Below are 27811 nucleotides of genomic sequence, written 5' to 3'. Positions count from 1 at the left end.
GCTGTCAATGTGGCAATAGAAATGTTGACGGCGGTCTACATTTAGCCTAGGGGTTGTGCAATTAGTTTTGTAATTAGACTATGTTTAATAGTCCAAACATCCGATGTGACGGGTGCTAAAATTTAGCACCTGCTATCCAAACACCCCCAATTCGATCCAAAAATAGCCCAACGTAACAACAACAACTAGGTATATAACTCGAGTCTCCGTTCCAGTGCATCTCCCACTCTCCCCGTCTCCCCTCTCCCGGCTAGTGCACCGCACACCTGCACCCCCAACCCCAAATCCCCATCGCCCCCTCGCCCAGTCCGCCTCCGCCGTTGGGCGTCAGCCGCTCGCGCCCCTCGCCCAGTTCGCCAGTCGCCCACGAGCGCCGCCGGCCACCCTCGCCCACGAGACACTGAGACAGGTAAGTGGCCATCTTTTTTGCTCCTCCTTTGCTTCACTGAGCTTATATAATTGATCTGTTTCAGATTGTTGGACCAGTTAACACCAGCGACAACTACTTCACCGAAGGAGAGCTAGAGGACCTGTGCAGATCGTGTGGCCTTATTAACTACAGCAGTAAGGTAACTAAGGTTCAGAGGTCATTCATCATGTTCTCCGAGCAAAAACCATACTGAAGATATCTCTCCAACCTTTACTGGTTCTTCAGGATTCCTTGTAGAATGTATTCACTAAAATTTATTATAGTTACATCTCCAATAGAGAATAATGTGCCTAAGGGTTCCTCATTTCTGTAGAGATACGTGTTTCTGAATGTATTCAAAACAATGATGTACAAAAATGCATGTTTCTGCTTCTGTTAAGCTTAAATTGTTTCTGTTTGCTCATTCCATTCACGTTTCTGTTTAAATAAAGTTAAGCTACATTATTTCTGTTTCTGTTTACATCATTCCATTCACATTCCATTCATGAGCAAAACAGAGATACGTGTTTCTGAAAGAAACACTACAGCAATACAAGTTAAGCTTAAATTGTATGTTTCTATTTGCTCATTCCATTCACATCACATTATTCATGATCCAGTTGTAACAGTTAAGCTTTTCAATTGGTCGGTACTTAAATTGTATGTTTCTGTTTGCACGGCATCAGATTATCCAGTACTGCTTGTCTTCTATCTGAATCTTTACATTTTTTCAGACTTTGTTGCAGGTAAGCAATGTCAACTCCTGCCACCAGTGGATCCCATGCTGCTGCTACATCACCACAGGGTGGTGGATCTGGATCTCAAGTGCAAGCGACTGTTGCTTCTCGTCCTCTTGCGTGCACGTGTGTTGGCACTTGCATCTGATTCACCTACAGCCCCATCCGATTCTACTACTCCAGGTACAGAAGATGTGATAAAGATAGAAGATGATGTTGCGGTTGGTAGTCAGAGAAAGCTAAAATCTGAAGTTTGGAAAGAGTTTGATAGGATTAGATTAAATGGGAATTGGAAGGCAAAATGCATCTGGTGTAAGAAAATGTTATGAGGAGAAACTAGAAATGGTACAAATCACTTGCACGGGCACTTTGAGATGTGCCTATCTTGACAACTGCAACACCAATGATAATCTCATGAAGAATATGACAGGCACCATCAATGATGATCTCAAGAAGGGTACGACTGCTATGAAAGGCAAGTTGCCACTTTCCTCTTGTATGTTGAAGGGTAAATTAGTACATATGCGTTGTGCTGCACATATTCTAAATCTAATAGTGAAAGAGGGAATGAGTATCATGGAGAAAGGAATTGATATTGTGCGTGAAAGTGTTGCATTTTGGTCTGCCACTCCTAAAAGACATGAAAATTTTGAGAAAATGGCAATACAAATGAAAGATAAATATTAAAAAAGAATAGCACTTGATTGTAAAATTAGATGGAACTCCACTTATATAATACTTAGCACTGCATTGTTGTACCAAGATGTTTTTGAACGCCTTGCTGCTCATGCTCCATGTGTACCAATACAAGAAGATTGGCAGTTTGCTAAAGATCTTTGTGATAGATTAAAGATGTTCTATGATATAACTGAGCTACTGTCAGGCACTAGCTATGTCACGGCAAACCTTTTCTTTCCCAAAATCACCAAAAATTATATTGCTATTAGGAAGTGGCAAATGAGTTCTTTCCCCAAGGTAGAAGAAATGTCTACTAAAATAAAAGGACAAATTTAACAAATATTGGTTAGATGTGCATGGTTTGATAGCTGTTGTTGCTGTCCTAGATCCTAGGTATAAACTACACCTATTGAATGTTTTTTTCATAAAGATTCATGAGTCTGAAAGTATAGCTACGGATGCTGTCCATAAAGTGAAAGATTTGCTGTACAATTTGGTTTTGGAATACCAAGATTCCATGGAGAGTGTTGCCACAACTGATGGTGCTCAAACTAGGCAAACTAGTGTTCCTGTTGACTCAGTAGTTGAAGATTGGATGGAGGTTTTTGATGATTACATGTCAAAAAAGCCACATGTATGCACCACTTATGTGCGCACAGAGTTGGATTTGTACTTGGAGGAGGAGGTGCTGCCTAGGACACAAGAGTTGGATGTCATACAATGGTGAAAAGTTGGAGGGCTAAAATATCCTATTTTAAGAAAGATTGCACGTGATATCCTTGCAATTCCTGTGACAACAGTGGCATCTAAGTTGGTCTTTAGTACTAGTGATAGAATTATTAGTCCACATCGTAGTAGGCTTGCACCATCAATGGTAGAAGCACTTATGTGTATGCAAGCTTGGTCGCGTGCCGACATGTTAGGTGAGTGATCTAATGTCTAACAACAGTTCAATATTTGCTTCGTTTCTTATAAGTTAAAGCACTAATTTGTGAATTCTTTATTTGTTATTATAGGATCTCAGTCCACTTTTGTTGCTGCATTGATGACTTGTCCTGACGAGGAAGATGAGGATATGGTAATTATTTTTCATTCTTGAACAATTTAATTTGGTCACTCATCTCCTCTCTATCTCAGTTCTTTCTGCATTATCTAACATAATGGGATAAACAACTTATATGTACAACATATGGGAGAATATTGTATGTGCACACCTCATGTTCATCTATTTTAGTATGCTGTTATACTGTTGTAGTAGCACTGGAGGTAGTGCATGCTCTATTTTACTCTAAAGTTAAAGTGACACATCCATAAACACTCCTGAGGGTAGAACCTGATTACTTATTTCCTATTTTTACTAATTCAGGATGAACCTGAATCAACTGTTGTTGATTAATGAACTATAACAAATCAGGTCATCAAGACTCCAAAAGCTTATCGCCTCATTCTCCAGAAGCTCATTTCTATTTGGATCAGGAGCTCATGTGAACTGTGAGTAACTGTGACTGTGAGTGACTGTGATATGTGAGCTCATGTGAACTGTGACTGTTCATTTTTATTTGAAGGAACCACTTTATTGTGAACAGTGACCGCTCATTTTTATTTAGAGTAGCAAACTGTAACAAGCATGCATGGTGAACTGTGTTCTATGACGTATTGATGTCACTGTTGCTCGGGTTTCGGAGGCCCATCGGGTTTTGAGCATCCACGGGTGTCGGGAACGGGTGGACAATTTCACCCGAGATGGGCGACTTCGGGGCAGGTTTTATTCTCGGGTTTCAGGGATGGGTCCGCGAAAGCTTCACCCGATCTTGACCCGCCCTCTTGCCCATCCCTAGCCAACTCGCCGCCACGTGTGCGCTGCCGTTGAGGGAGTCACTGCTTTTCGTGATGAACCACGAAACCAAGGCCTGCGCGGTGGCACGAAACCGCTGCGGTGATCCTGACCTTGCTGAGGCCAAGTACAATACATCGTCTTGGCAAGCCGCTTTGTTGACGGCTACTCCGTTTCATGGCCACCATGGCTCGCCGCTTGCCCAAGCCATCCGACGCTTCGAGCGCTTGACGACCAGAATTGCCTGGAGGAGGCGCTTGCCAAGCAGCGCGTATAACCGTTTGAAAGAAGCAAAACACAGCTTTTCAGAAAAAAAAAGAAGCAAAACAAGATCATGTTAATAGCAGTAACGTGTACAATGGCCAATAGGTTTACAGAGCTCTCATCCACGGTAATAGCAGTGCATTTATAATTTGTAAATTATGATCCAGATTTTTATCCGGGAAGAGTAAAATAAATTTATCCCGAAAGGAAAGAAAAGCTATCTGTAAAAACAAAAAAAAACGCGGAATCAGCAAGCGGCCACAAGCCCACAAGTTGACGGCCAGTCCGGACCCACCGAAACCTACCGTGTCCCTACATCGCCAGAGGAACAGAGACGAATGAGTAGCCGAGCCCACACGGGCAGCAAGCCAGCAAAGGGGGTTGGAAGAGGAAAAAAAAATGGAGGCGTCCGCGGACGCGGGGCCGGCGGCGGCCGCCGCCGCCGCGCGGACGCTGCGGTGGGCGGGCCGCGCCGGGCACCTGGGCGGCTTCCCGCGCGCCGCGGTGTTCGCCGCCGTGGGCGCGTTCGCCAAGGCCTACGCCTCGCTGCTCAACACCACCACCGTCCACAACGCCGACGCGCTGCTCCCCCTCGTCTCGGCGCGGCCCCCCGGGACGCCGCTCCTCACCGTCAGCAACCACATGTCCACGTGCGTACGCCCTGCCGTCCTCACTCGTCTCCCTTCCCACGGCCATGTATTACCCTTGATGCTTGTCGATTCAGGCTAGGTACAGTGGCTGAGATCAGATGTGCGTTGTCTCGCTTCGTATGCTTGATCTGTCGTGGTTTCGGCGCCTGATTGTAAATCCTGGGCGAGTTTAATTTGGAGTTAGGATCCTTTACTGATGATATTTCTGTCGGCATTGGTATCACATATCAGTGGGCTAGTGGAACGTCTGAAGCCGGTGTTGATTGGGGTTTTAGACTAAAGTGGATCTCGGAGTAGTGTTCTTTTTCCACGCACATGTAAATCTACTGAGCATTAGTATCCATTGATGTCATTGTTCATCTATTTCGTGCCTTCGTGGAGCCCCGGTTCTTACATGTAGCAGTGCTGAGGTTTTACTTCCAAATTTTAGGTTAGATGCGGTCTAGGCATGGGGGAAGCTTGCCATTACATCTATCTTGCTGTGATCTTTGATATCTTCTTCTTAAAGAATCGCTTGCTGCATTATTCCTTATTACTAAAGCACCACCATGACAACCATTGTACATTAGTGGCATATATTGAAGGAAATTACAATATGTTCTTTTTTGCCATAATCTGTACGAAAGGACAAAAACAACCATATTCACAGGGTGCGTCATCATGTTGTCATATTGTACACATGTTCTGTACCAGTGCTCGTGATTGTTGTCAGTTTGCTGACCGTGTACAGTTTGCTGTGTATAATATCCATCGTTGGAATTTCAGTAATGCTGAGCTTATTTTACACTTGTATCAGGGTAGATGACCCGCTTATGTGGGGATTCAAGGGTTTTCCAACTTCGGATGCAAAGCTTGGAAGGTGGGTGCTGACAGCAGAAGATATTTGCTTCAGGAATGTAGTCATGTCTTACGTGTTTCGACTTGGTGAGCCTTAATGCTCTTGTTTGTTATTTCCTTTTGCATTCTTGTATTGGTTATGCAAATTCCAGTGGTACTCCACTTGCTAAATTGTGATGGATTGCAGTTTGGGGTGTGTAGAAATTATGAACAGTATAGGAATGTCTACTATTTATGGTTTTGTGGGCGAAAGTAGAAGTTTTTTACATAGTTGCAGATTCTGTGGGTGAAAGTTGAACTTTTTAGACATAGTGAACTCTGTGACTTCTCAGGAAATAAGATGGCATAACATGCTCTAGCTTGGCTACTCAGGTAACAGCTCATATGTCTATGGGATGTTTCCTTATCAGAGTCATTTTAAGGCATATCCAGTGAGGCATGCAAGACAGTGAAAGCTGCATCTAGTAAGCCTGGCTAGGGCCCAATTCAACCATACACTACCTAAACATCTAGTGCAGTCCTATATAATCCAATGAGCAGTTGTCTGTTCCGTAATTGTAAAATCCAAATCCAATCCCAATTCAACTGCTGGCAACTCTTTAGAAATTCAGTCACTGTGCTGACTTTTAGTTCATATTTCATGGCACTCAATTCATTATCGCCAAGACTAGTGAGTGTTGGAGATTTTATTAAAAAATAGCAACACTTTCAAGCATTATATAACCCTGACACTTGTTTGACCTTCTGGACACTGCATTTGCCATGATGCATCAATGATCATCTTCAACCCCTCGCTTGCAGTATCTTGTGTCAACGAAGACTAGCTGATGCTTGCTAAGCTATGCGCTGTAGTACTAGTTCATGAAACAATGTATAAATCTAGTGCCTCTATTCTCTTGTTCAACTGCCATCTAAATGCTCAGTCCTTCATATTCTCCGGTTTGTCCTGTAGTTCACTTCTAATGTGGCAAATAATTTTATGCACAGGGAAATGCGTACCTATCACACGAGGGGGTGGAATCTATCAAGAACACATGAATGAAGCTCTTGAGGTGCTTATCAATGGAGGCTGGGTATGGACAGTTTTTTTACAATAACGTACCTATTTATCTGTCATCAACAGCCGCCATATCCCTACTTATGGACTCTTGCCTTTATTTAATTCCAAAATTTGTCATGACATATTCAAACAGTTGCATTCATTCCCTGAAGGAAAAATAGCGCAAGATGATCAGCCAATTAGAAGATTGAAGTGGGGAACTGCCAGTCTTATTGTCCGAGCGCCTATAACTCCAATAGTTTTACCAATTGTTCACTCTGGTTTTGAAAAGGTAATGTAACCGATATGTCATCCTTTTAGCATATAGTTGCATCTCCTAGCTGTGTTTCATTAAGGACATCATTAAATGCTGTCTTTCTGAAATCTGAATATAATCTTAGCATGCTGTCATTTACTTCCAGGTCATGCCAGAGACATTGTTCTTTGGACGGCGACCACCAGTGCCACTCTGCGGCAAGAAGATAGATATCATCGTTGGAGAGCCAATAGAGTTTGACATGGCAAGCCTGAAGCAGGCAGCATCAATGGTACCCCATGATTCATCCTCTGAAAGGAAGGGGTGGCCAACCATTACACCAGATGGGCTAGACGAGGCCGCGCAGAGATGGCTTTACCAGAAGATGTCAGATAAGATCCAGTCTGCGATGGAGGGATTGCGGAAAAGACTTTTGAACCAGAGTCAGCATTGATTTTATTTTTTGTTCTTCATCTATCAGGCCATGGAAGGTTTCTGTTGGTTTTTTTGCGACTACCTTTGGCTAGGGTTCATTAACAAGGTTCATATATTTCTATTTGTTACACCAATGGGGCAATGGGCGAATGGTCGTCACACCTGCCAGAATTATGAACGAAAGCGATTGGGATAGAATTAGAGTTGACTTGCACATGTGTTGTCTTTTGGGGGGCAGTAGTTTTGAAAGATTTCTTCATTATTTACAAACGACTGTTCAAGTGCCAATTTTATTGCGGCATGAATAAAGACTTCTACTTTTCAATTGCATAGATCCTCTTTTTACCTGTCCGTGTCTACTGTTATCAAGGAAGCAACAGGGTTGCGTTATCCCATCCAGCTGTATCTGCACCTGGAACTGGTGGAATAGGGTTGTCAAGATGGGGCCAGCCCACAGTTGTGTCGATCTTTAGATTCTCTTGAGGCCCATAAGAAATAGATTTGGGCCCCGACGGACCCAACGACAATTGTTTGTAACCTCTCGCATGCCAGAAATGCCTCTTCCTCTCTCAAAAGAGCAAGAAATGCAACCTTTTCTTTTTAAAAAAAGGGAGTGATGTCAGCCTAGGCAAATTTGGCACAACACTACGGAATAAGCATGATTTTGTTTCGTCTTGTTTGAGCTTGCAAGTCGGAGGATGAACGTGGAGAATCACATGATCCAGTAAATGCTCGCGTGCTGTGTCCTGTGTTGCTCGCTCCCACTATTCTACGGAAAGCGACCCAACGCGCAGCAAACGGTTGAGCCATGCGCGCGGCAGGCCAGGGCGAAACTGTTTCGCCTGCGCCTGGCTGCCAGCTCCTGCAGCTGTCCTACTACGCCTGCATGCACGCCGGCGCCATACGCAAGTGACAGGTTTTTGCTGTCGTCGCCTGCCTAGCTGGGCCGAGCCTACTGTATTCGTTCATCCCAGTCGTGCCGAGCCACGCATCCATCCCCCAAAAAAGACGTGGCGTCCACCAACGCCGTTGGCCTTGTCCCTCCCTCTCCCTCGGCCTCTCCGACACGCCGCGTGAGGTTCTGCCATGATTAGGGGAAGATGAAGAGTGGATTGAACATTTTCAATTCTTCCCCGATCCCAACTGAGAGCGGACGTGTCACGTCTCGCTTAGCGTCGGAGACGGTCAGGAGACACGGGGTCGCAGTCGCAGGCGGCCGTCCAGCCACGCTCTGCCCAACCAAACAACCCATCATCATCATCAGTTCGCAACTCACAAGTCGCAGCACCTGCTGTCCCAGCGAAGGGGAATGAATGCAGAGAACATACTTGGAACAGTAGTGCAAAGTGGTAGTCCATTCGAGCTGCATGTGTGGTGTAGGCCCCCAACGGTTAGGTGCACTGTCAACGCGAGCTTAATCGCCTCCCTGTCGGCTAGGCTGCCCATCAGGCTTAATTCCAAGCCAAGCTAACCCAACCATCTGGCGTCTGGACGTGTAATCGGCTGGGTCCAAGTTGCCAACGATCCGTGGCTGGGCAGGGTTCAGGGCCGGAGAATGTCACGGCCTCACGGGGTGTGGTTTGTGGTGGGCAGTGGAATTCAGAGCATGTATGTACGCGTCGCTGTCGGGCGCAGCGCGGGGTCGCCATTGATCGAACGCGCGTCGGCCGGCACGGCACGCGCGCGGGCACGTCGTTTTCGGCGGTGCGGGGATGGTGCACGGCCGTCACGCCCTCTCCCTTCCATTTGGGGCCTCCGATCCTTTTCGATCCAACTCATAGGCCCGCGCTCCTACTACACCAACCTACTACTTATTAGTAACGTCTTTCGCACTAGTTACTACTACTAGTTAGTTAATTGCACTGCACTGACTTTTTTTACAGTGATGACGTACGCGTGAAAAAAAAAGTTTAAGGGGATGTTTGGTTCCTAGGCTAAACTTTAACCCCTGTTATATCGAATGTTAGATACTAATTAGAAGTATTAAATATAGACTATTTACAAAATCCATTGCACAAATGGAGGCTAAACGGCGAGACGAATCTATTAAACCTAATTAGTTCATGATTTGACAATGTGCTGTTACAGTAACCATTTGCTAATGATGAATTAATTAGGCTTAATAGATTCATCTCGCCGTTTAGCCTCCATCTGTATAATTAGTTTTATAATTAACTTATATTTAATCCTTCTAATTAGCCTCCAAATATTTGATGGGACACAGAAGTTTCAGGATACACCCCTGAGATCGGATTGTTGCAAGGGCAGCATTTGCTGGTTAGCGGTTGGCGTGTCCTCGCTAGCTGTCTGTCTGTCTGAAACTCTGAATGACTAGTACAATTCAGCTTGCTAGGTAGCACAAGTTATTGCCGAGTCTTGAAGTGAACTCCCGAGCTTCCTTGACTTGCTATCCACCATGACATGCAAGCACAAGCTGTACTTGCCATGGTGACGCTGACCAGGAAGAACCAATCCCGGAATGGCACTGTCACGCTTGATCATCATCATCATCATCATCATCAACACGTCCCTGTTACCTGATAGTTTTCGCTCGCTCTCCATCAGCCCATCGAGCGCAGCGCATCGGTCTTCTCGCCTTGGCTTTGGCCTTTTCACGTGGTGTGCTGGTGGTGGTGGTACGCCAAAGAGTCCAAAAGCACCGGAACAAGCGAACAAAAATAAACAAAAAGCTAGGGATGATCCGATCCGCAGACGACTGAGCCAAGCCTGCGTCATCGTTGCCGCTAGATCTCGCTTCAATCTCTCTAAAAATCTCTGGGATACTCGTGTGCGAACGACAAAAGCTAGCGTCCACGAACGACCGTGACGCAGGCCACGCTACGTTCTTAACTGTCCCAAGGGTACACGAGGCGATACAAGCACATGGCTTCATCCACCACATTGCCTAGTAATTTCAGGATGTTTAATTTTTTACCGTTTGATTTGGGATCAACTATGATGCATGATGAGACTGATGGTGATACAACTCCGTGTGCCCAAAAATAAATCCTTTTGGAAAAAAAATTTTGGAACCACCCAAGAGGCCGGCTTTGGCATTGACATGGCTGCTTCCGTGGTTGCCGAAGAACGAACCATTCCTTCCGATTCTGAAACAAGCTAAGCAGAGGCGTCAGGACCAGGGGGACCGGGCGTCTCCCGGTACAGTGCAGCACAGAACAAAATTGAAACTTGGCACGCTCTGTTCCTTTGGAATCTGGAACGCTAGCTTAGCTGTGACCGGGACCGTGACGCCAACGGTTGGTGGCACCGTACCTCTCGTGCCTCTGGACCTGGCTGATGACTCGTGAGCGTAGCAACGCGGCAGTGCGTGGCTACCTCGTACGTAGTATGCATCAACGTGTATGCAGCGGCCAACAGCAAAAGGAGCCTGACGATGCACCGTACCTCCAGCTCCATGATGGTATATGTGCCTTGACGTGTCGTTTTCTTTTTCTTTTTACTACTGCTATACGTACTAGGAGTAGTAGTACTAGCTACCCTTTGCTTGTATTGTACTGCTACGAGGTGGTTCTCTGACAGACTTGGGCGATCTATCGGGTGCTTAAGCAGCCACCGTCCAAGGAGAGGAGAGGCACAGGAGCAAGCATAGCCATAGACTCAGAGAGCATTCGGTGGCAGAAGAAAACACACGTGATGCGGGTGAAGTTAGTGGTAGAGGTTATCGTGGATAGTTGCAGTATTATAACGCGGCTGCCTTGCATTAGCGGCCAAGGCGACGACGGTCTGCCAAAAGGCTCGTTCACAGAGCATGCGCCAGTCAATTCTTCTCTGCAAATTTCTGGTTGGGCAGGATCGAGACAACTCATTACGTTAGTAAAAGGATCGTTGGATTTGGGATTGGGATCGCCAAAATTACGAAATGGATGGATCGATATTTTTTCCTCAAGAGTCAAGACTTGGCTGTAGGTCACTCAGTGCTCCTTTTCAGCTCAACTGTTCAGCCCCCGTTGGGTCATGGCAGCCGTAGAGCGGCAGGCTTTCGTCTCCGCCTCTCCGGGACGCAGCCTCGTACCGCACGGCCGCACCCACGGTCAGGCGAGGCGAGGTCACCCCACTATCCCTCCAAGACTCCAACCCGACACCTCACCACCCCCCTGCGGCCCTGCCTGCCGTGCTGACCCCGCCGCGCAGCCCACCCTACCCGCTCTCATTCCATTTCCCATTCCGAAATTAAATTCAAAATTCGAGCGCACGCCCTCCTCGGCCCTCCCAAAAAATCATGAGAGCACGAGTAAATTCCCTCGCTCGCTGCGGCAAAACAGCGCACCGCGGCGCGTGATTTCTTTAACCCGCTTCCCCCCCTCCCCCCTCGTGAGCCCCTCTCCTCCTCGTCCCCTCCTCTCCCCCCTCCCGTCGTCGCCCTCCTAGTCCACACCTCGTCCTCCCCAACCCTCCTCGCCTTCGGATCTCGTCCTGCCGGCCGCGGCCGGACGAGGCGCCGACCCGGTCCGACCCCACCGACCGCGCGCTTGTCCGCTTACTTATACAGCCCGCATTGCCGGGATTCGCTTCCATTTGCCCACCCAATCGCCGGGCTGCAGCTAAGGAGCTTGGACTCGGAGGCGGCGCTTCTCCTTGGTTTTTTTGCTCCAGGGGTCGGTCGATCTGAGGCCGCGTTCCCGGGATTGGTCTCCAGGGCTTGCTTGCCGTGATGGCGATTGGAGCTCGGTGACCTGGTGGGCGGGGACGAGGACTCGAGGCTCTCGGGGCCGGAGGAGGTTTCAAGGGCGCTGGTTCCTGAGGGAGGGTGGGGAGGAGAGGTACAGGGAGAATAGATGGCGGCCGGCGGGGTGGGGCCCGCGCAACACAACGGCGCCTCGGGCAGCGTCAGCAACGGCGCTGCTGCTGCGGCGGCCGCCACGCCGCTGCACAGCTCGGCGGCCTCCACCGCCAACGGCGCCGCCGCCGACGGATACGACAGCGACGGCTACAGCTTCGCGCCGCCGTGAGTTCCACCTTCCTTCGCCGTCCCGGGCTGGCGAGTTGATTCCGTGTTGTTGCCTAATGCCTATGTGTGATTTTAGTTAGTTACTACCGGTTCGTTTGTCTGAGGTTTTGAATTTTCTAGTAACGTATGATGATTACCAAAAGAGTGTTCCCTGCCTAGTGGAAAGTAGAGGAAAAGTTGGGTCGATGTCTTGTGGCTGAGATTTATTTAACTGTTATTTCGCGTCAATGTCGCTATAATTGGCTACCTGTGCTGTGCTCGTAATCCATGGCCTACCACCCTACTTGTTTAATGCGTTAGGTACCAATTTTTGTGCTTGTTTTGAAGCCAAGGCACTAGTACCTTGCTTTCTTCTTTGTTACACTCGCAAATGCAGTCTCTGTTTATTTGCTCACATCGAGTGTAATCCATATTTAATCATTGGGGCCACTGTTTTGCAGTACACCATCAACTTTGTCAATGTCCATACCTCCAGAGCTTGCTGGAGCAATTCCATTAATTGATAGATTCCAGGTACGTGACTACTTCATTCCAACATCCTCACCAATGTGTTAAATCTTTGTAAAAATAGAATATCCCCAGTTGTCTATTTGGAAACAGAAGCGAGATTGGGTGAACTACTCATCATTATGTCACAATTCAAATAGACTGAAATAAACAGAAGCTCAATAGGTCAAATATATTCTCTCTATAATAATTCGAATTTTGTCTTTACAAGTTAAGAGGTCAATTGAAAGTAAGGACAATTAGCTCGGCATTCAAGTTTAAGTTTACATTCTCTTCTACATGAAAAAAATATGGTAAAAATGCTGGTTTCCAACTCTAAACCATATATATTCTTACAATTCAATTGGGCAGTACCAACAGTTATCCTTATCACTAGCATTAGATACAAGGAAATTCAATAGGGCAATGCCAACAGTTATCCAAATCATCCCGGAGGCCCATCAAAATGTCCATTATTACAGGATTTAATAAAAATACTGTTATCGAATTTCATATAGTAAGAAATGCTCAGATTCCCACTCTGATAACAGTGCTGAAAAATGACAGGTGGAGGGCTTTCTCAAAGCAATGCAAAAGCAGATTCATTCAGCTGGGAAACGTGGATTTTTTTCTAAAAAGTCTGTTGGGCCACAAGCTCGTGAGAAGTTCACTTTGGAAGATATGTTGTGCTTCCAAAAGGTGAGGCTGTCAAATCTCGTTCCATCTCTGAAGTTATACTGTTGCACTTGGTTCAACTTGTTTGTCTTTCATTAAAAAATTCCATGCTAAACTTTAAGGTCGTCATCAAATGACAACATATCATCTGTTATATACTAATTTAGTGCTTTGATGTTTCTTCTGCAGGATCCTATTCCAACTTCATTACTAAAGATAAGCAGCGACCTTGTAAGCCGCTCAATCAAGTTGTTCCAGGTCATACTAAAGTACATGGGCATTGATTCACCAGCAATAATAAGTTTGGAGGAGAGAATAGAACTTGTTGCGAAGCTCTATAAGCATACGTTGAAGCGTTCTGAACTTCGAGATGAACTCTTTGCACAGATTTCAAAACAAACACGTAACAATCCTGATAGGTAAGTTGGTCTTCTCATGGATGACAAACATCTGTGGCTCTCACACTTATTATGGGAATCATATATTTTATTGTACATTTGTACCTACAGGGGTTGGTCAATAAGAGCTTGGGAGCTTATGTATCTGTGTGCATCATCCATGCCACCAAGCAAAGATATTGGGGCATACTTGTCTGAGTATGTTCACTATATTGCCCATGGAGCTACAACTGATTCTGATGTTCGAGTTCTAGCACTGAACACACTAAATGCATTAAAAAGATCAGTAAAGGCAGGTCCTAGGGTTACAATTCCTGCACGGGAGGAAATAGAAGCTCTTTTAACAAGCCGGAAGCTTACAACAATTGTATTTTTCTTGGATGAAACTTTTGAGGAAATCACTTACGACATGGCAACGACCGTTGCTGATGCTGTTGAGGTAACTGTATCTTTTCTGAACTGTTGGTTTTAGAGTTGATATATGCCAAATACTGTCAAAAGTCTTTTTTTTTTGTAGTTCAGTGATTCCATGTATAAGTGGCTTATGTGATTTGTTTCCAAATAATGTGCTCTCAATTAGGATGCAATTAGCAAAAGTTTGCCCAGCCAATAGAGTAAAGGCATATTAGGTTGGAGAAATACACAAAATAGTGCATTTCATGCAGCTGATTGAGGCTACAATAGCATAGTCTGAAGTTGCTAAGAGTTAGGATTTATTGCCTGACCTCCATTTACTATCAGGCTACATGTAGGTTAGGTAAGTACTAAGTACTCAGCTTTTGACTGTTTTCTTCATTCAAGGTAGTCACAACGAACCTTAGAGTAGGCATATTCTTGGCTTCAACTCAACCTTGCAAGGATGTTGTAACCTGGTGCTTGATGCGACATGGATGACACATGGTGGTTAATGGGTACCGGTGGTTCACTGAAGTGCTAGTTTTACTTTCATTTCTCTAGGTCTTATGTTTTTTTGATTGGCCAGACGAATACATTCAGCCACATTATTGTTCAGTATTATATGATGATATTAATGCTGTTGTACTTTCCTTAAACAGTTCCAGCATAAAACCTGTTGCTGCAACTTCTTGCGGATTTTCATAGTTACAATATCATTTGAAATGTTATGTTCTAAGTAAACAAAAAACGATTTAATGACAGGAACTCGCTGGCATTATCAAACTTTCAGTGTATTCTAGTTTCAGCCTATTTGAATGTCGAAAGGTTGTTAATGGATCAAAGTCTTCAGAAGTTGGCAATGGTATATCGTTTCACTACCAAGTCATATGTAAATTTTCTTTTCTGTTCTGTGTTCTATAACTTAATGCATGCAGTTTGGATATATCACAATGGTATATCAAAGGAAATGCATGATTTTGTAGAAGTTTTTCATGTAACACATGCATTTCTTTATCTTTGTATGCAGAGGAATACATTGGCTTAGATGATAACAAATATATCGGTGACTTGCTATCTGAATTCAAGTCAGCCAAGGATCGAAACAAAGGAGAAATTCTGCATTGCAAACTTGTATTTAAAAAACGCCTCTTCCGTGAGTCAGATGAGGCTGTGACTGATCCAATGTTCATTCAGCTATCATATGTCCAGGTACTGGTTTCATAGTCTTCTAATGGCTAATTGACAAACTGCCATAGTTCGTATGTTATTGACTTATTGTTATGCAAGTAATTTTGTTTCCAGAAGCTCTAACAAATAGCATCGTTCTGCAGTTGCAACATGATTACATTTTGGGAAACTATCCAGTCGGCAGGGATGATGCTGCACAACTCTCTGCTCTGCAAATATTGGTTGAGATTGGATTCATTGACAATCCTGAGTCCTGCGTGTAAGTATTTCTTAAGGTCCTACCTAATCTCTCATGTCACTTTTCTGATGTAGTGTTTCTGCTGGTAACGAGTATAATTTGTCTCCCTCCATTCAATTTCTTGTTTTTGCCAGTGAATGGATATCACTTTTAGAGAGATTTCTTCCTAGACAAGTTGCGATTACTAGAGCAAAGCGAGACTGGGAGCTTGACATCATTTCACGCTATCAGTTAATGGTATTTATCTAGCTATTGAACATTACATTTAGTAGTGTACCCATATATTTGGAATTTGTGCCAACACTGGTAAAGCCTCCTGTTAACTCTAGCTTACCCGAGTGCTCTGTGGTTTCATTCCAGGAACACTTGTCAAAGGACGATGCACGGCAACAATTTCTCAGAATCTTAAGGAATCTTCCATATGGGAACTCAGTTTTCTTCAGTGTTCGGAAGATTGATGATCCAATAGGATTGCTACCTGGAAAAATCATTTTGGGAATCAACAAACGAGGGGTCTGATCCGAACCATGTCACTGAAACTGCATATTCTTTCTGCGTAAAACTGACCTTGAATTTCTGCATGAATGCAGGTTCACTTTTTCCGCCCGGTTCCCAAGGAATATCTACATTCTGCAGAGCTAAGAGACATCATGCAATTTGGTAGCAGCAATACAGCTGTTTTCTTTAAAATGCGAGTTGCTGGTGTTCTTCATATCTTTCAGTTTGAAACGAAGCAGGTATTCTAAAGCTTCGGGGCAATAGTACATGCATACGACATGCTATCCTGTCATATCTTCTATAGCTGTGAACATAACCATGTCTTTTATAGGGGGAGGAAATATGTGTAGCACTTCAAACACATATAAATGACGTCATGCTCCGTAGATATTCAAAAGCACGCTCTGCTACTAGTGTGACAAGTCAAAATGATGGTAACCAATCATATAAGCCACCAAATACTGAAATGTATGAGAAACGAGTCCAAGAACTGACAAAAACAGTCGAGGAATCTCAGAAGAAAGTAGATCGGGTAAGTACCTTTTGACCACAAACAGTACTGGTAACTCAAGGTATTTGCGGTTCATAATTTGTGAGAAAAACCTATATACTGACATTGGGTAAATCTTAGATCTATTAGTACATTCGTTGCTATTTGTTAACTTGAAATTTCTCAACTGTTTCTTTGCAAATGGATTGCATGTTACTAAAGTTATTTGATTATTCCTCCCCTGGCCTTTGCAAATGTATCTCTGTAATGATGAAAAATTCCAGATCGCTTGGTGTTTTTGCTCAGAATCACAAAATGACTTATTAGCAGTTAAAACACAGAATCCATGCATACTGAAGAATGTACAGATACATTTTGTTATTCTGCTTTCTTGCTATAAATTTCTTGAAGGTAGTGGTCAAAGTTTCTAGAAGACAATATTTAGCTTAGGTACAGGTAATAATCAATAAATATTGGTGAAGATGTCTAAATTTCATAATTCATGAACATCTTGTTGTAGTATCAAATACCTTTTAGTTAGGTGTTTGTGGAGTGCCCAAATGTATTAGCAGTTTCAAGTTTACACTGTAGTCATGCTATTGCTGCAATGGTCTAACTTTCTTCTAATAAAGGCCAAACATTCCAGTTATTGTAGGTATATCTTTTGGACCAAATTCTTGTCTTACACATAGCTGAAGACAATGACGTTGCCTAATTTATAAAAGTGGATATTAGATACCTGTACAAATTGTTATTTACCTTCTTACATTGCTGAGGAACTAATTGTCTTTACATTATGTTTAGTTGCGAGAAGACCTACAGTTAAAGACAAAACAAGAAACGGAGATGCAGGAAGAGTTGGAAGGTCTAAGAGATACCTTGCAATCTGAACGACATAGTTTGAAAGAAGTAAAAAGTGAACTGGATAAGATAAAATCTCTATGTGATGAGAAAGAGAATGCTTTGCAGGTATGGACAGATTGTTGGTTTAGTTAAAATCGTTTGAACCATCTGACCTTCGATTTTATTAGGCTGCCCTGATGGAAAAAGGTAGACTTGAGACCAGATTAACAAGTGGCCAGAGCCGTGAGAGAGATACTTTGACAACTGTAGGCAGTGTGAACAGTGACATTGAGGTATCTGTGATTTGGTTACAATTTCTTTGGTCACACTTATTTTTTGCAAAGTTGTTACAAACTTATGATGATTTTAAATCTTTTATTTCTAAAAAAGATGCTTACAAAGCTTAAGGAGGAGTTAAAATCATGCCAGAAAGAGCTTGATGCATCAAAAGAAGTCTCAAAGAAGTTAATGTCAGAAAAAAATCTTCTTGACCAGAAGGTTCAAAGGCTTGAAAGAATGAAGAGTGAAGAGGTTATTTCCCTTGTTTAATTATGTTACTTATCTTGTTTCTCTTCTGATTTCACGGCAAAAAGTTTAATTTCATACTTCTGAAATATGGTTAACATCACTATGCAGAAAAGCACAATGGAAAAGGTTTATGCAGAGGAATGCCGTAAACTGAAATCTCAGATTGCTGAATTGGAGCAGAAATTGGAAGTTGCAACACGATCCTTAAACATGGCTGAATCAAATCTTGCCGTAAGAAATTCTGAGGTGGATAACTTGCAAAATAGTCTGAAAGAACTTGATGAGTTAAGAGAGTTCAAAGCGGTATGATGTGTACATTAGCTGGATTTGATTTTTAGGTCTTTCAGATAATTATATACTCTTCCATTTTACACCATTTCAGGATGTTGACAGAAAGAACCAACAAACTGCTGAGATTCTTAAAAGGCAAGGAGCACAATTGGTGGAACTTGAAAATCTTTATAAGCAAGAACAAGTTCTGCGAAAGCGCTACTATAATACAATTGAAGGTAAACCAGAATTAAATGTTTGGACTTAGGCATTTTGCAATGAATTGACCATGAGTTCATGACTTGTGTTGCAACTCGACAGATATGAAAGGAAAAATAAGAGTTTTTTGTCGCCTGCGCCCTCTAAATGACAAGGAACTTTCTTTAGAGGAGAAAAATATAGTTTGCAGTCCTGATGAATTTACAATTGCACATCCATGGAAAGATGACAAGTCGAAGCAACATATATATGATCGTGTTTTTGATGCGAACACTACTCAAGAAGAAGTCTTTGAGGACACAAAGGTGAAGTATTTTTAATGTTTTGTTTGTGTTGAAACTATCAGTAACATAAAACTTTATTTCCGAGATTATTCACTTTGGGTCTCATATGTTCTATTGAATTTATGTGATGCAGTATCTGGTGCAATCAGCTGTTGACGGATATAATGTTTGTATATTTGCTTATGGCCAAACTGGTTCTGGAAAGACTTTCACAATTTATGGTTCAGATAACAATCCTGGTCTTACTCCAAGGGCTACATCTGAGCTTTTTAGGGTGATAAAGCGAGATGGCAATAAATACTCATTTTCTTTGAAGGTAAGAGGAGTATGTGTTTGTCATGCTTATTGTGAATACTAGTCGTATGGTTTGTTCATTTTTGGCTAATCATCGCTTTATTGATTTCATGATTTGTACTGTTGACCAGTACATCTTTCTTGCTTTTTTACATGGTTTGGGAAGAAAAAGGGATTTGAATGAAACTATTTCATATGGTTTAATATGTTCTTTAGACCCCAAGTATGCCTTCTGTATTATCCTTTAATTTGTGTTTCATACAATGTGCAGGCGTATATGGTGGAGCTTTATCAAGATAATCTTGTGGACCTATTGTTGCCCAAAAATGCAAAGCAGCAAAAATTAGAGATAAAGAAAGATTCTAAGGTATAAGATTTACTTTCCTGTATGCATTCAATTCACTGTTCTTAATTGCACTGTGTCATGATCACTACTACCCTACTTCATTTGCATATTTGATTTCCATTTTTCTCATCGACCTTTTTTGTGGTTTTCAGAAACATTGTCTTCAGATATTAATGCTTCCTACTTATTTACTTTTGTAGTTGCAGGGACATTCTCATTATTGGACACTAAATAACTTAGTACCAGTTTGTTTCTGCACCTCTACATAACAATTCTGTTCAAATTCTGATATAGCTATAATCTGATAGTAGTAACTGTAATAGACCAATCATCACCTTAATCTGTGCAGTTTTCCTTTGGGAATTCAGAGGTGTTTTTTTCTCCATGTACAACCCTATCTATTTTATTAGAGCTAATTATTCCATACTTATCTGTTTTAGGGTGTTGTTACTGTTGAAAATGCGACAGTTGTGAGCATTTCAAGTATTGAAGAACTGAGGGCAATAATTTCAAGAGGTTCTGAGAGAAGGCACACTGCTGGAACAAACATGAATGATGAGAGCTCAAGGTCTCATTTAATTCTTTCAATCATTATTGAAAGTACGAATCTCCAAACTCAATCATATGCAAGAGGCAAGGTATGGCAGCATGAAGCTGGGAACTTAACTCCAATTTGTTTGAGTCTAGTGACAACACTTCGATCTACAATAATTAATAAAATTTAAAAGATAGGAACTTCTGATTATCTCCCTTTATTAGTGGCTTGGCCACTTCCTGCACAGCACTGAACTTTTCGCTTCTGTAGAAAAATAATACACCTGTGTGGCTGTGTCTTGGTGGAGGTCCTTGGCAAACATTACTTGGAAAACAAAGCTGAAAAACTAATCATATTCCAACTGCTCCATAAGATTAAAAAATTGTGTACTTTCTGTAGTATGATAGTATCTCCTCCCTGGTAGTCTAGTTACTCATATTGTTTCGGGTTTGCATTATTTCTTTTATGCTTTGCACTATGCAGCCTCTAGTGCATTTTTTAGAGGTCTAATTGGCTTTGTGTGATTTAATACTAACTATAGAGCAACATAGTATACTAATGTGAAGTTCTTGCTCTCGTTTCTCTTGGTTGATATGATTGGTTCAAATAGACAAGCTGCAGAGAATATCTTGTATGTACAAAAAAACAGAAAAAGAAAAGAAAGACTAACAAGTTGCCTATGCCCTCTTTGGAAAGTTGGGATTTCTCACTAAACAGTTTCCTGTGAAACTATTGCATTCTAAACAGTCCTTGGTCTGCTGTAATTAATTTCAGAGTTTGTTTCATATTAAAGTGAAGCATTGACGGTGTTCCCCTGTTTGAGCAGCTAAGTTTTGTGGACCTTGCTGGTTCTGAGAGGGTGAAAAAATCTGGTTCAGCAGGAAAACAACTGAAAGAAGCACAAAGTATCAATAAATCTCTTTCTGCATTGGCTGATGTTATTGGTGCTTTATCTTCCGATGGACAACATATACCTTACCGGAACCATAAGTTAACGATGCTTATGAGTGATTCTCTTGGAGGCAATGCGAAGACCTTGATGTTTGTGAATGTTTCACCAGCAGAGTCTAACTTGGAGGAGACTTACAACTCACTCATGTATGTACTTCCATTGCTCATTGAGTTTATGTTTCGCTGCTGTTCCGGTTTGTTGTTTTTCACAATCGCTGCCAATTTATTTTTGATATTAGCTTTTCCAATAAGTAAGATCATTTCAGTTGCTCCTATCAGACGGGTATGATGGCTAGGTTAATTTCGTTTCCACTGATTTGGATCATCAATATTTGGAAGTTTGTTTCAGTATAGGTCATTCGTGTGGTATGGTGCATTCGTTGTGGGCTATTCACATACCTTTTGAAACTCTTGTAGGTATGCTTCACGGGTTCGTTGCATTATTAATGATACAAGCAAGCATGTTGCCCCAAAAGAAATCATGAGGCTGAAGAAGCTGGTTGCCTATTGGAAGGAGCAAGCAGGCAAGCGAAGTGATGAAGATGAACTGGAAGAAATACAGGAAGAGAGGGCCTCGAAAGAGAAAGCAGATAATCGCCTTCCCGGCTGACAGTGAGGTACCACCACTGAATGCTCCTCATTGCACTGCTGGTAAGAATTTGCGACAGCGACGAGTTCTGCGATCGCTCCAACAGAACGTTCCGATATCATCTGACGGTGTTGTACACTAACTGTATAGTAGTTACATATTATATTATGGCAGCGATGCCCGTTTGTACAAAGAGGAATGTAGCACACATTGATAGAAGGGAAAGTTGTTAGGGCTAACTTTTTTTTTTAGGCTTGATGCGCCCTAACAGCTGGATCACACGTGTTAGCCGTGTAGCAGATATTTGAAGCATCACGTGAGCGTTCTCTGACCAAATTCTTGCTTACATTCTGTTGGACTGCCAGACGGGGCAGCCTTGGATGTCACTGTGTCGTCTGATGATGAGATGGACGCAAATTGTTTCCAGGCCATGGTTGTTATTGATCATATGCAAATGCAACCCTGTTCTGAGGCCTTTGCATGAGCATACATTTTAGCCCTCGTTGGATCTCCGTTGTCCCGAAAGATTTGTCATAGTCGAACAGCGTTATTAATACAACCAACTTGAAGTTGACCTGAAAATTCATAAGAAATTACGTTGCTCGTCCAAGCAACGCAGAAGATGAGAATTCTCAATTGCACGAAAGCTCTCAAAGTCAGTTCGTGCTTTTCAAAACAATCCTACGTTCCTTTCCGATTGTTCAATTTCACAACAATGCCGACAGTTCCTTTTCAATTCTCTTATGTTTAGATTAGAAAATGGGATTAGCTTTTTATGATCCTTTAAAAGGGAAATATGTGCCTTCCGAAAAGTGAAAAAATCGACCTGTACATCAAATTGATTCAGATTTTACAGCAATGCTGACAGCACAGATGCTATTGCTGTCAACTAGAGTTTCAGAAATGGGCACCAAAAAATGATTTCCTGAAATTTAAGTCCTGTTTTGCCCCCACAAGGAAAATGACTTCCCGAATAATTTGCATGCACTCAGAATTTTTTTGAACTGACATTTTCTGTAATTTTCCTGAATACGTTAGGAGTCTCCTGTCTAATTAAGAACCCTCCCTCCTTTGTGCAGATCATGAAATTGCTTAAACTTGTGTCTTGTTGAACAGTTTGTCATGTCTTAGATAGAATTTGGTCGGCGGCGTGCACCGCGAGCATCCCATCAGCCCATCCCTGAGGGCCTTGCGCTGCACCGCGCGGCTGGTAGCGTCCACGAACAGGTCCGGCTCCTTAGCCGCCAGACGGGCGCTGGCGCGCTTGGGTGGGTCGGCCAGCAGAGTGCGTCCACGGCTGGCGGGGGAGGTGGAGTAGCGCTGGGCGGGGATGGCGGAGGGGGAGGGAGGTAGAATGCGGGCGAGCTTGGCGGCGGCGGAGGGGGCAAGGCGGGCGGCGGTACAGCAGGGCGCCAGGTGAGGAGCAGGGGGAAGGAGCGCAGGATTGGGCGGGTGGTGGCGGCGGCGGCGGGTGCTGTTGGCGTGGAGTGGATAACGATGGGGAACGGAGGCAGGTGGGGTAAGGGGTAGCTGTTGACGTATCCGTAGTAGTAGGTGTCATACTCGGGGAAACGGCCCAGCCCACCAAAAGGAGCTGGCAGGCCACCTCCACCCACCGGCCCAGGAGGAGGCGGAGCCAACCCACCCGGCGCCGGAGCAGGGCCACCATGCGGCCCAGGTCCCCCATGCGGCCCAGGTCCCGGAGGCCGAGGGAAGAAGGGGCGCAGCTGCCCCTGGGCGTTGAGCTGCTCGTCCCGCCGCCAGACCCGCAGCACCTCGATCCGGATAGTGGTGCCGAGGCCGCCGGGATTGGCAACCCAGAGGTCGTCGGGGAGGTGCTGCACCTGGAGACGCTCGACGACGACGCGCATGGAGGACTAGTCGCCGTTGAGACACTCCTGGTCGATCTCCACCACCGAAGCACTTTCTTCATATTTATGCAGCTATGTGTCATGAGTTTGAGCGTTTAATTTGTTATCATGTAATCTAAATCTTGTAAGATAGTGTACTTCTCTCCTTCTTATATGATATGGCATTGATATGGCAGTGCTCCTGCCATTTTACGTTTCAAAAAAATATATTTATGCAGCTTATTTGAAAAACGCTTCTCCTTGTTCCAAAAGGCGCGTCGTCGGTAAACGACCACCGCGCCCAGGCCCGATCTCACTACACGCCATCACGTAACTTTGTGAAAACCCTATTTGCATTAGTAGGATGCCCCTTTTTCGTGCAGTAAAATACAAAGCAACGAAGCACCGCGTGCCCAGCTTGATGCGCCTCCACAAACAGCTCCAGGTGATCTGCTCTGCCTATGCGTCAAACACTTCACTGCACACCAAAGGGAACCTGAATCCCCAGATGGATTCTTAGATATGTGCCGAAGCTCTATTCTTCATCTTCCTTCTTTCTCCACAAGAATGGTGGGGGCTCAAGGAGATCCATTGTTTGTGTTGCTATTATCTACGAAGTAAAAAGGATTTCTGAAATTTTGCTTGAACACACTGTCCTACCTGACCGACCCAGCCTGCCCCCGGCTTGTCGTACTTCAACGCAAGCCGAAATGCTGGTGCATCGCGTCCAGGCTGGTGCCCGTTGAACTGGGGATATATGAATACGGCCCAATTATTGATTCCGAACCTTTCAACCCCATCAGAGCGCTCCACAAGATCAAGTGATGAGCCATCAGGCTACATGCAACACAGGAGGACAGCCGCAGCTGGTGGCCAAGGCGCCGGCACTTGGAACCGAGCGAGATGCCTCCTCGTCACCTCAGGCTCTCCCCACCATGGCGTCATGGTTGTGCCCCTGATCTTGTGCCTAAGGTTAACATGAGCAGCAAATATATTCAAAATCGTTCGATATCCAGCAACAATGACCGATCATAATGCATATAAGCACACAGTTGAATTCAAGCAGGAGTCTAAATGGAACAGTAATAAGCTGAAAACAACATTTCTACCATATGAAGAAAGGTTGCTAACAGATTAATTTCTACAACCTTTTCATCAATTTTCCATTGATCGATCAGATCTTTCTAAAACTAAGTGCGAGCTATATTTACAGCATTTGTGGCATTCATTCATGCATTTCTAGCATCATCGGCAAGATTTAAAACTACATGAATAATGATGTGAAACCAGTGTGATAAACTGCATGCACATGCAAAGTATTCGTGGAAGTTATTAAACTCACTCGTACCTTGCGCGCTTCCTCGAGGCCGGTTCGTGCTCTAGCGCAGCAAGAACGTCGCCGTCATCATTATCCTCCCCGCCGTTGTGGAGAGCACCGGACACCGCCGTGACGATGCCATTGAAGTCGCTGCCCAGCATATCACCGAAGAAGTCGTCGACGCAGATGTGTTCCAACACCCGGTCACCGTCGGCGCAGAACACCTCCTCGACGTCGCCGTCCTCCATCAGGTACCGCTCCAGCTCGGCCACGACCGCCGACATTGCCTCCTCTCCCACCAGGGGGCCGTCATCCGTCACGACGGAGTCCGGCGACCCCTCCGGGCTCCCATCGCCGCCGTCGCCGCCGTCGCCGCCGGACAGGGACAGCCCCGCGAGCCACCCACCGCCAGTGCCCGTGCCACCGCCGCCGCCGCTGACGCGCTTGGCATCTGCGTTGGCAACAAAGGCGGAGTAAGCGTCGCAGAACTCATCGGCGGCAAGGTCGCCGAAGTCGAAAAAATCGAGGTCTCGGACGTCGAAGTCGTCGATGTTGAAGTTGAGGTCGAGGGAGTCGGTCGTCACGGCGGCGGCGACGTCGCCCGAGGCCGTGGCTGCCATCGCGGGCGCGCGAGGAAGTTGCTGCCTCTCCTGTCGTCGAGAACGCGGCGCGTGGACGTGTCGCGTTCCTTGGAGCTCCGGCACCGCTGGGGTTGTGGTGTGGACTGGTTGTGGAAGCGGAGGGCGTTTTTATAGTGGCCGCGGGGAGGATCGGAGGCGGAGGAGGTCGGTTCGGCTGGGCGCGGTTCCTTATCCCGCACGGTTTTTGAATTCGTGGTGGGGAAGGAAGAAAGAAGTTTCCGTTCGCGTTCAGATCGGAAGGATTCGATTCAAAGGCGGTGTCAGGAACCTCTATGGATATAGACTGGGCCGGCTAATGGTTGGACAAATAAGTGGGCTGCAACACTGGACTTGTCCAGGCCCATGAAGGAAGCCACTGGAGAAACAACACAATACAAATACAGAGACAAGCGGAAGGGACAGGGTGTCGATTGACCAGACGGCGAACGACGGCGAGCTGCGGCTAGATTTCTATTCCCTTCCCCTTCTTCCTCCTCCCATGTATCTAGAACCTTCCAGAACATTCTAGAACTTGTTTTGCCCTCTGTGTATCTGTTGGATTGGATCAAGCAACTAGGGGCGTGACATTTGGTATTCAGAGCTGTTTCGATCCGCGAATCACCACCACCACCGTGTGAACATGACGACGGAGGAGATGATGGAGGAGGAGATGTTCGCTGTGATTCTGGCGAAGCTAGAGGAGATCGAGGCCCGGTGGTTTGGCTCTGCGGGAGAGGGCTGAGCCATCGATGTCTTTAGTCCCTCCATCGATCCAAATTTCCATCGCCAACACTAATGATCAAGAGCAAGGGGACAGCGTCTCCACGAGATCCAACAAGCCAGCGACAGCATCCTGCTCAGCTTCCCCGACCTCCTCTTCACCACGGGATGCATCTGTTGCCATTCCCATCGCGACCACGGGGCTTCAACTGGTGGCACCCACCAGGTGTTCGACGGCGGGTCACAACCAAACCGCTCTCGTTCCGGTGCATAGTTTCGTGCTATGGCTCACGTGTGTGTGAGCTGCTGTGGCTGCAGATTCTTCTAACTGAAGAATGATTGTTTGAGAATGGACCCCGATGCTATACTGTGACAACAAAGCAGCTATTGACATAGCTAATAATTCAGTTCATCGTGATAGAACCAAGCATGTTGAGATCGATCGTCACTTTATTAAGAAGAAGTTAGATAGAGGAATTATCTGCCTACCTTATGTAAAATCAGCTAGTCGGGTGGTTGATATTTTGACTAAAGGGTTGCTTGAAAAGACTTTCTCTTCATTTAGTAGCAAGATGGGTCTATACGTTGTCTTTGCCTCATCTTGAGAGGAAATGTTGGTGTATGTTGTAAATATAGTTAGAGTTAGGGATAAAAAATGTAAAGATGGGAAATAAATAAGATGGAGTACCTGAGAAGTATCGAGATGATCGATTTTTCCCCATTACCCGTTCTTCGTGGCTACTGTTCCTCCCTACTTTCAATTCCATCCACCACGAATCCATCCATTAAACATCAATAGTGGCTCGTGGGATTTTGAATTTTGGGCGTGCGAGGCCCATCGTGATGTCATGGGTTTCCCCATTTTCCCCCACATGGCGTGACGTGTGAGGCTGTGTTTAATTAATAAAGTGGGCCGCGTAGCTTTAGGGGGGAGCGGGTCTCCAATTTCGAATCGTGCCGCGGAAAAGTTATCTAGGTAGGCTTCTGCTGTTGTTGTTGGGTGTGTTTTCCCTTTCTTTGTTGTGGTGGGCCTTGTGCAGAAGGGATGGAGGAAGAAGGTTCGGCCTGCCGAGGCAAATATGGGCCTAAACAGAATCTTGCCGTTCCCTCTTAGTGGTCTGGCCCAAACTAATGCAGCCCACTCTGACTTGCCGACCTCGTCCGAGAGTCTGTCCCCTTCTTCCCGCGAAAAAGGGGAAAGGAGGAAGGGAGGCAAAGTTCGAAGGGCAAGCATGAATGCATGATCATCATCGACTCCCTCCTCGTCTCTCGTGCGTGGACAAAGCACTCAATCCATCATCGGATACCCCGACCAAACACGAGCTTTGGGCCGTTCCAGAATCCCAACCAACCTCCCAGTACCTCTCGGCTCAGCTCATCATCATCGCTCGCAGTCACACAACAACACACACACGCGCGGGCGGCAGAGTCATATTCTTGGGCGCCTCCGTCTGTCTCAGCACCAGCACAGCACGGGCGCGCGGGGGGCAGCGGGATCGTCCGTGTGGGCGCGTCGCGTCGCGAGCTGTTGTGCTCTGCTCACACCACCCACACGGCCACACGGAAGAGAGGTGGCATCGCAACTGCCGGCCGGCCGGCTCGCATCACCAGCGGGTCCTGCAGCCCGTGGTATGCCAGCCAAGCCAAGCCCCTCGATCCACCTGCTCCAGCCTCGCGAGCGCGACGGGGAAAAGTCACCGGACGGACCACGACTCCAACCGCGTGACTCCCAGCTCTCCGGGCGGCAATAGCTTAGCTAGTAGTAGTCGGCTGCCTCGCTCATCTGTTGCCATTTGAATATTTTCTCCGATGACGAACTAGAAAAGCTTTGCCCATTTCAAAAATATACGATATTTTTGTGCACAAAAAAATGTAAACCGATGGTAAACACAAACCTAGCTAGCTAGCTGCTGCTGCGAGACCATCGAGAACGAACAAAAACCTTTACTGCTTTACCTCTGATGGCA

The 27811-nt window shown here is 45.1% G+C and overlaps 4 protein-coding genes across 11 annotated transcripts; 3 read left to right on the top strand and 1 right to left on the bottom strand.

Annotated features, from left to right (window-relative positions):
* Window positions 1-217: 217 nt before the first annotated feature.
* LOC101786811 lies at window positions 218-3476 on the top strand. 7 transcript variants are annotated; one of them, XM_022824863.1, is made up of 6 exons: window positions 218-409; window positions 474-569; window positions 1144-1329; window positions 1577-1621; window positions 2841-2902; window positions 3239-3476. In XM_022824863.1, exons 3-6 carry the CDS (start codon window positions 1191-1193, stop codon window positions 3317-3319), a joined length of 327 nt encoding a protein of 108 aa, XP_022680598.1. In that variant the 5' UTR covers window positions 218-409; window positions 474-569; window positions 1144-1190; the 3' UTR covers window positions 3320-3476. The 7 variants fall into 7 exon arrangements, 2 of the variants coding, with proteins under 2 accessions (XP_022680598.1, XP_022680599.1); XM_022824864.1 differs by having other exon boundaries at window positions 3191-3476; XR_001163550.2 differs by having other exon boundaries at window positions 220-409; window positions 1144-2747.
* An 811-nt stretch (window positions 3477-4287) lies between these two features.
* LOC101756868 (N-acylphosphatidylethanolamine synthase) lies at window positions 4288-7469 on the top strand. Of its 2 annotated transcripts, none has more exons than XR_002676719.1 (5): window positions 4288-4572; window positions 5369-5496; window positions 6397-6482; window positions 6622-6740; window positions 6871-6894. XR_002676719.1 is itself a non-coding variant. In XM_004963347.2 (5 exons), exons 1-5 carry the CDS (start codon window positions 4322-4324, stop codon window positions 7156-7158), a joined length of 891 nt encoding a protein of 296 aa, XP_004963404.1. In that variant the 5' UTR covers window positions 4292-4321; the 3' UTR covers window positions 7159-7469. The 2 variants fall into 2 exon arrangements, 1 of the variants encoding a protein (XP_004963404.1); XM_004963347.2 differs by having other exon boundaries at window positions 4292-4572; window positions 6603-6740; window positions 6871-7469.
* Window positions 7470-11472: 4003 nt separating this feature from the next.
* LOC101786417 (kinesin-like protein KIN-14I) lies at window positions 11473-21760 on the top strand. Its single transcript, XM_004960151.3, has 23 exons — window positions 11473-12105; window positions 12549-12621; window positions 13162-13293; window positions 13459-13688; window positions 13779-14106; window positions 14826-14925; window positions 15091-15272; window positions 15395-15510; window positions 15624-15726; window positions 15850-16002; window positions 16080-16226; window positions 16319-16519; window positions 17282-17446; window positions 17509-17613; window positions 17711-17851; window positions 17957-18151; window positions 18231-18357; window positions 18440-18642; window positions 18755-18937; window positions 19187-19282; window positions 19702-19899; window positions 20623-20894; window positions 21165-21760. The coding sequence occupies exons 1-23, from the start codon at window positions 11936-11938 to the stop codon at window positions 21355-21357; spliced, it is 3813 nt and encodes a 1270-aa protein (XP_004960208.1). The 5' UTR covers window positions 11473-11935; the 3' UTR covers window positions 21358-21760.
* Window positions 21761-23445: 1685 nt separating this feature from the next.
* On the bottom strand, window positions 23446-25142 carry LOC111256852. Its single transcript, XM_022825591.1, has 2 exons — window positions 24535-25142; window positions 23446-24153 (listed from the first exon to the last, which is right to left on the bottom strand). Exons 1-2 carry the CDS (start codon window positions 25122-25124, stop codon window positions 24024-24026), a joined length of 720 nt encoding a protein of 239 aa, XP_022681326.1. The 5' UTR covers window positions 25125-25142; the 3' UTR covers window positions 23446-24023.
* Window positions 25143-27811: the final 2669 nt, after the last annotated feature.

This window comes from Setaria italica, chromosome III, assembly GCF_000263155.2.
Source record: "Setaria italica strain Yugu1 chromosome III, Setaria_italica_v2.0, whole genome shotgun sequence".
Lineage (NCBI taxonomy): Eukaryota > Viridiplantae > Streptophyta > Magnoliopsida > Poales > Poaceae > Setaria > Setaria italica.
This window is presented reverse-complemented; position numbering and strand designations above follow the sequence as displayed.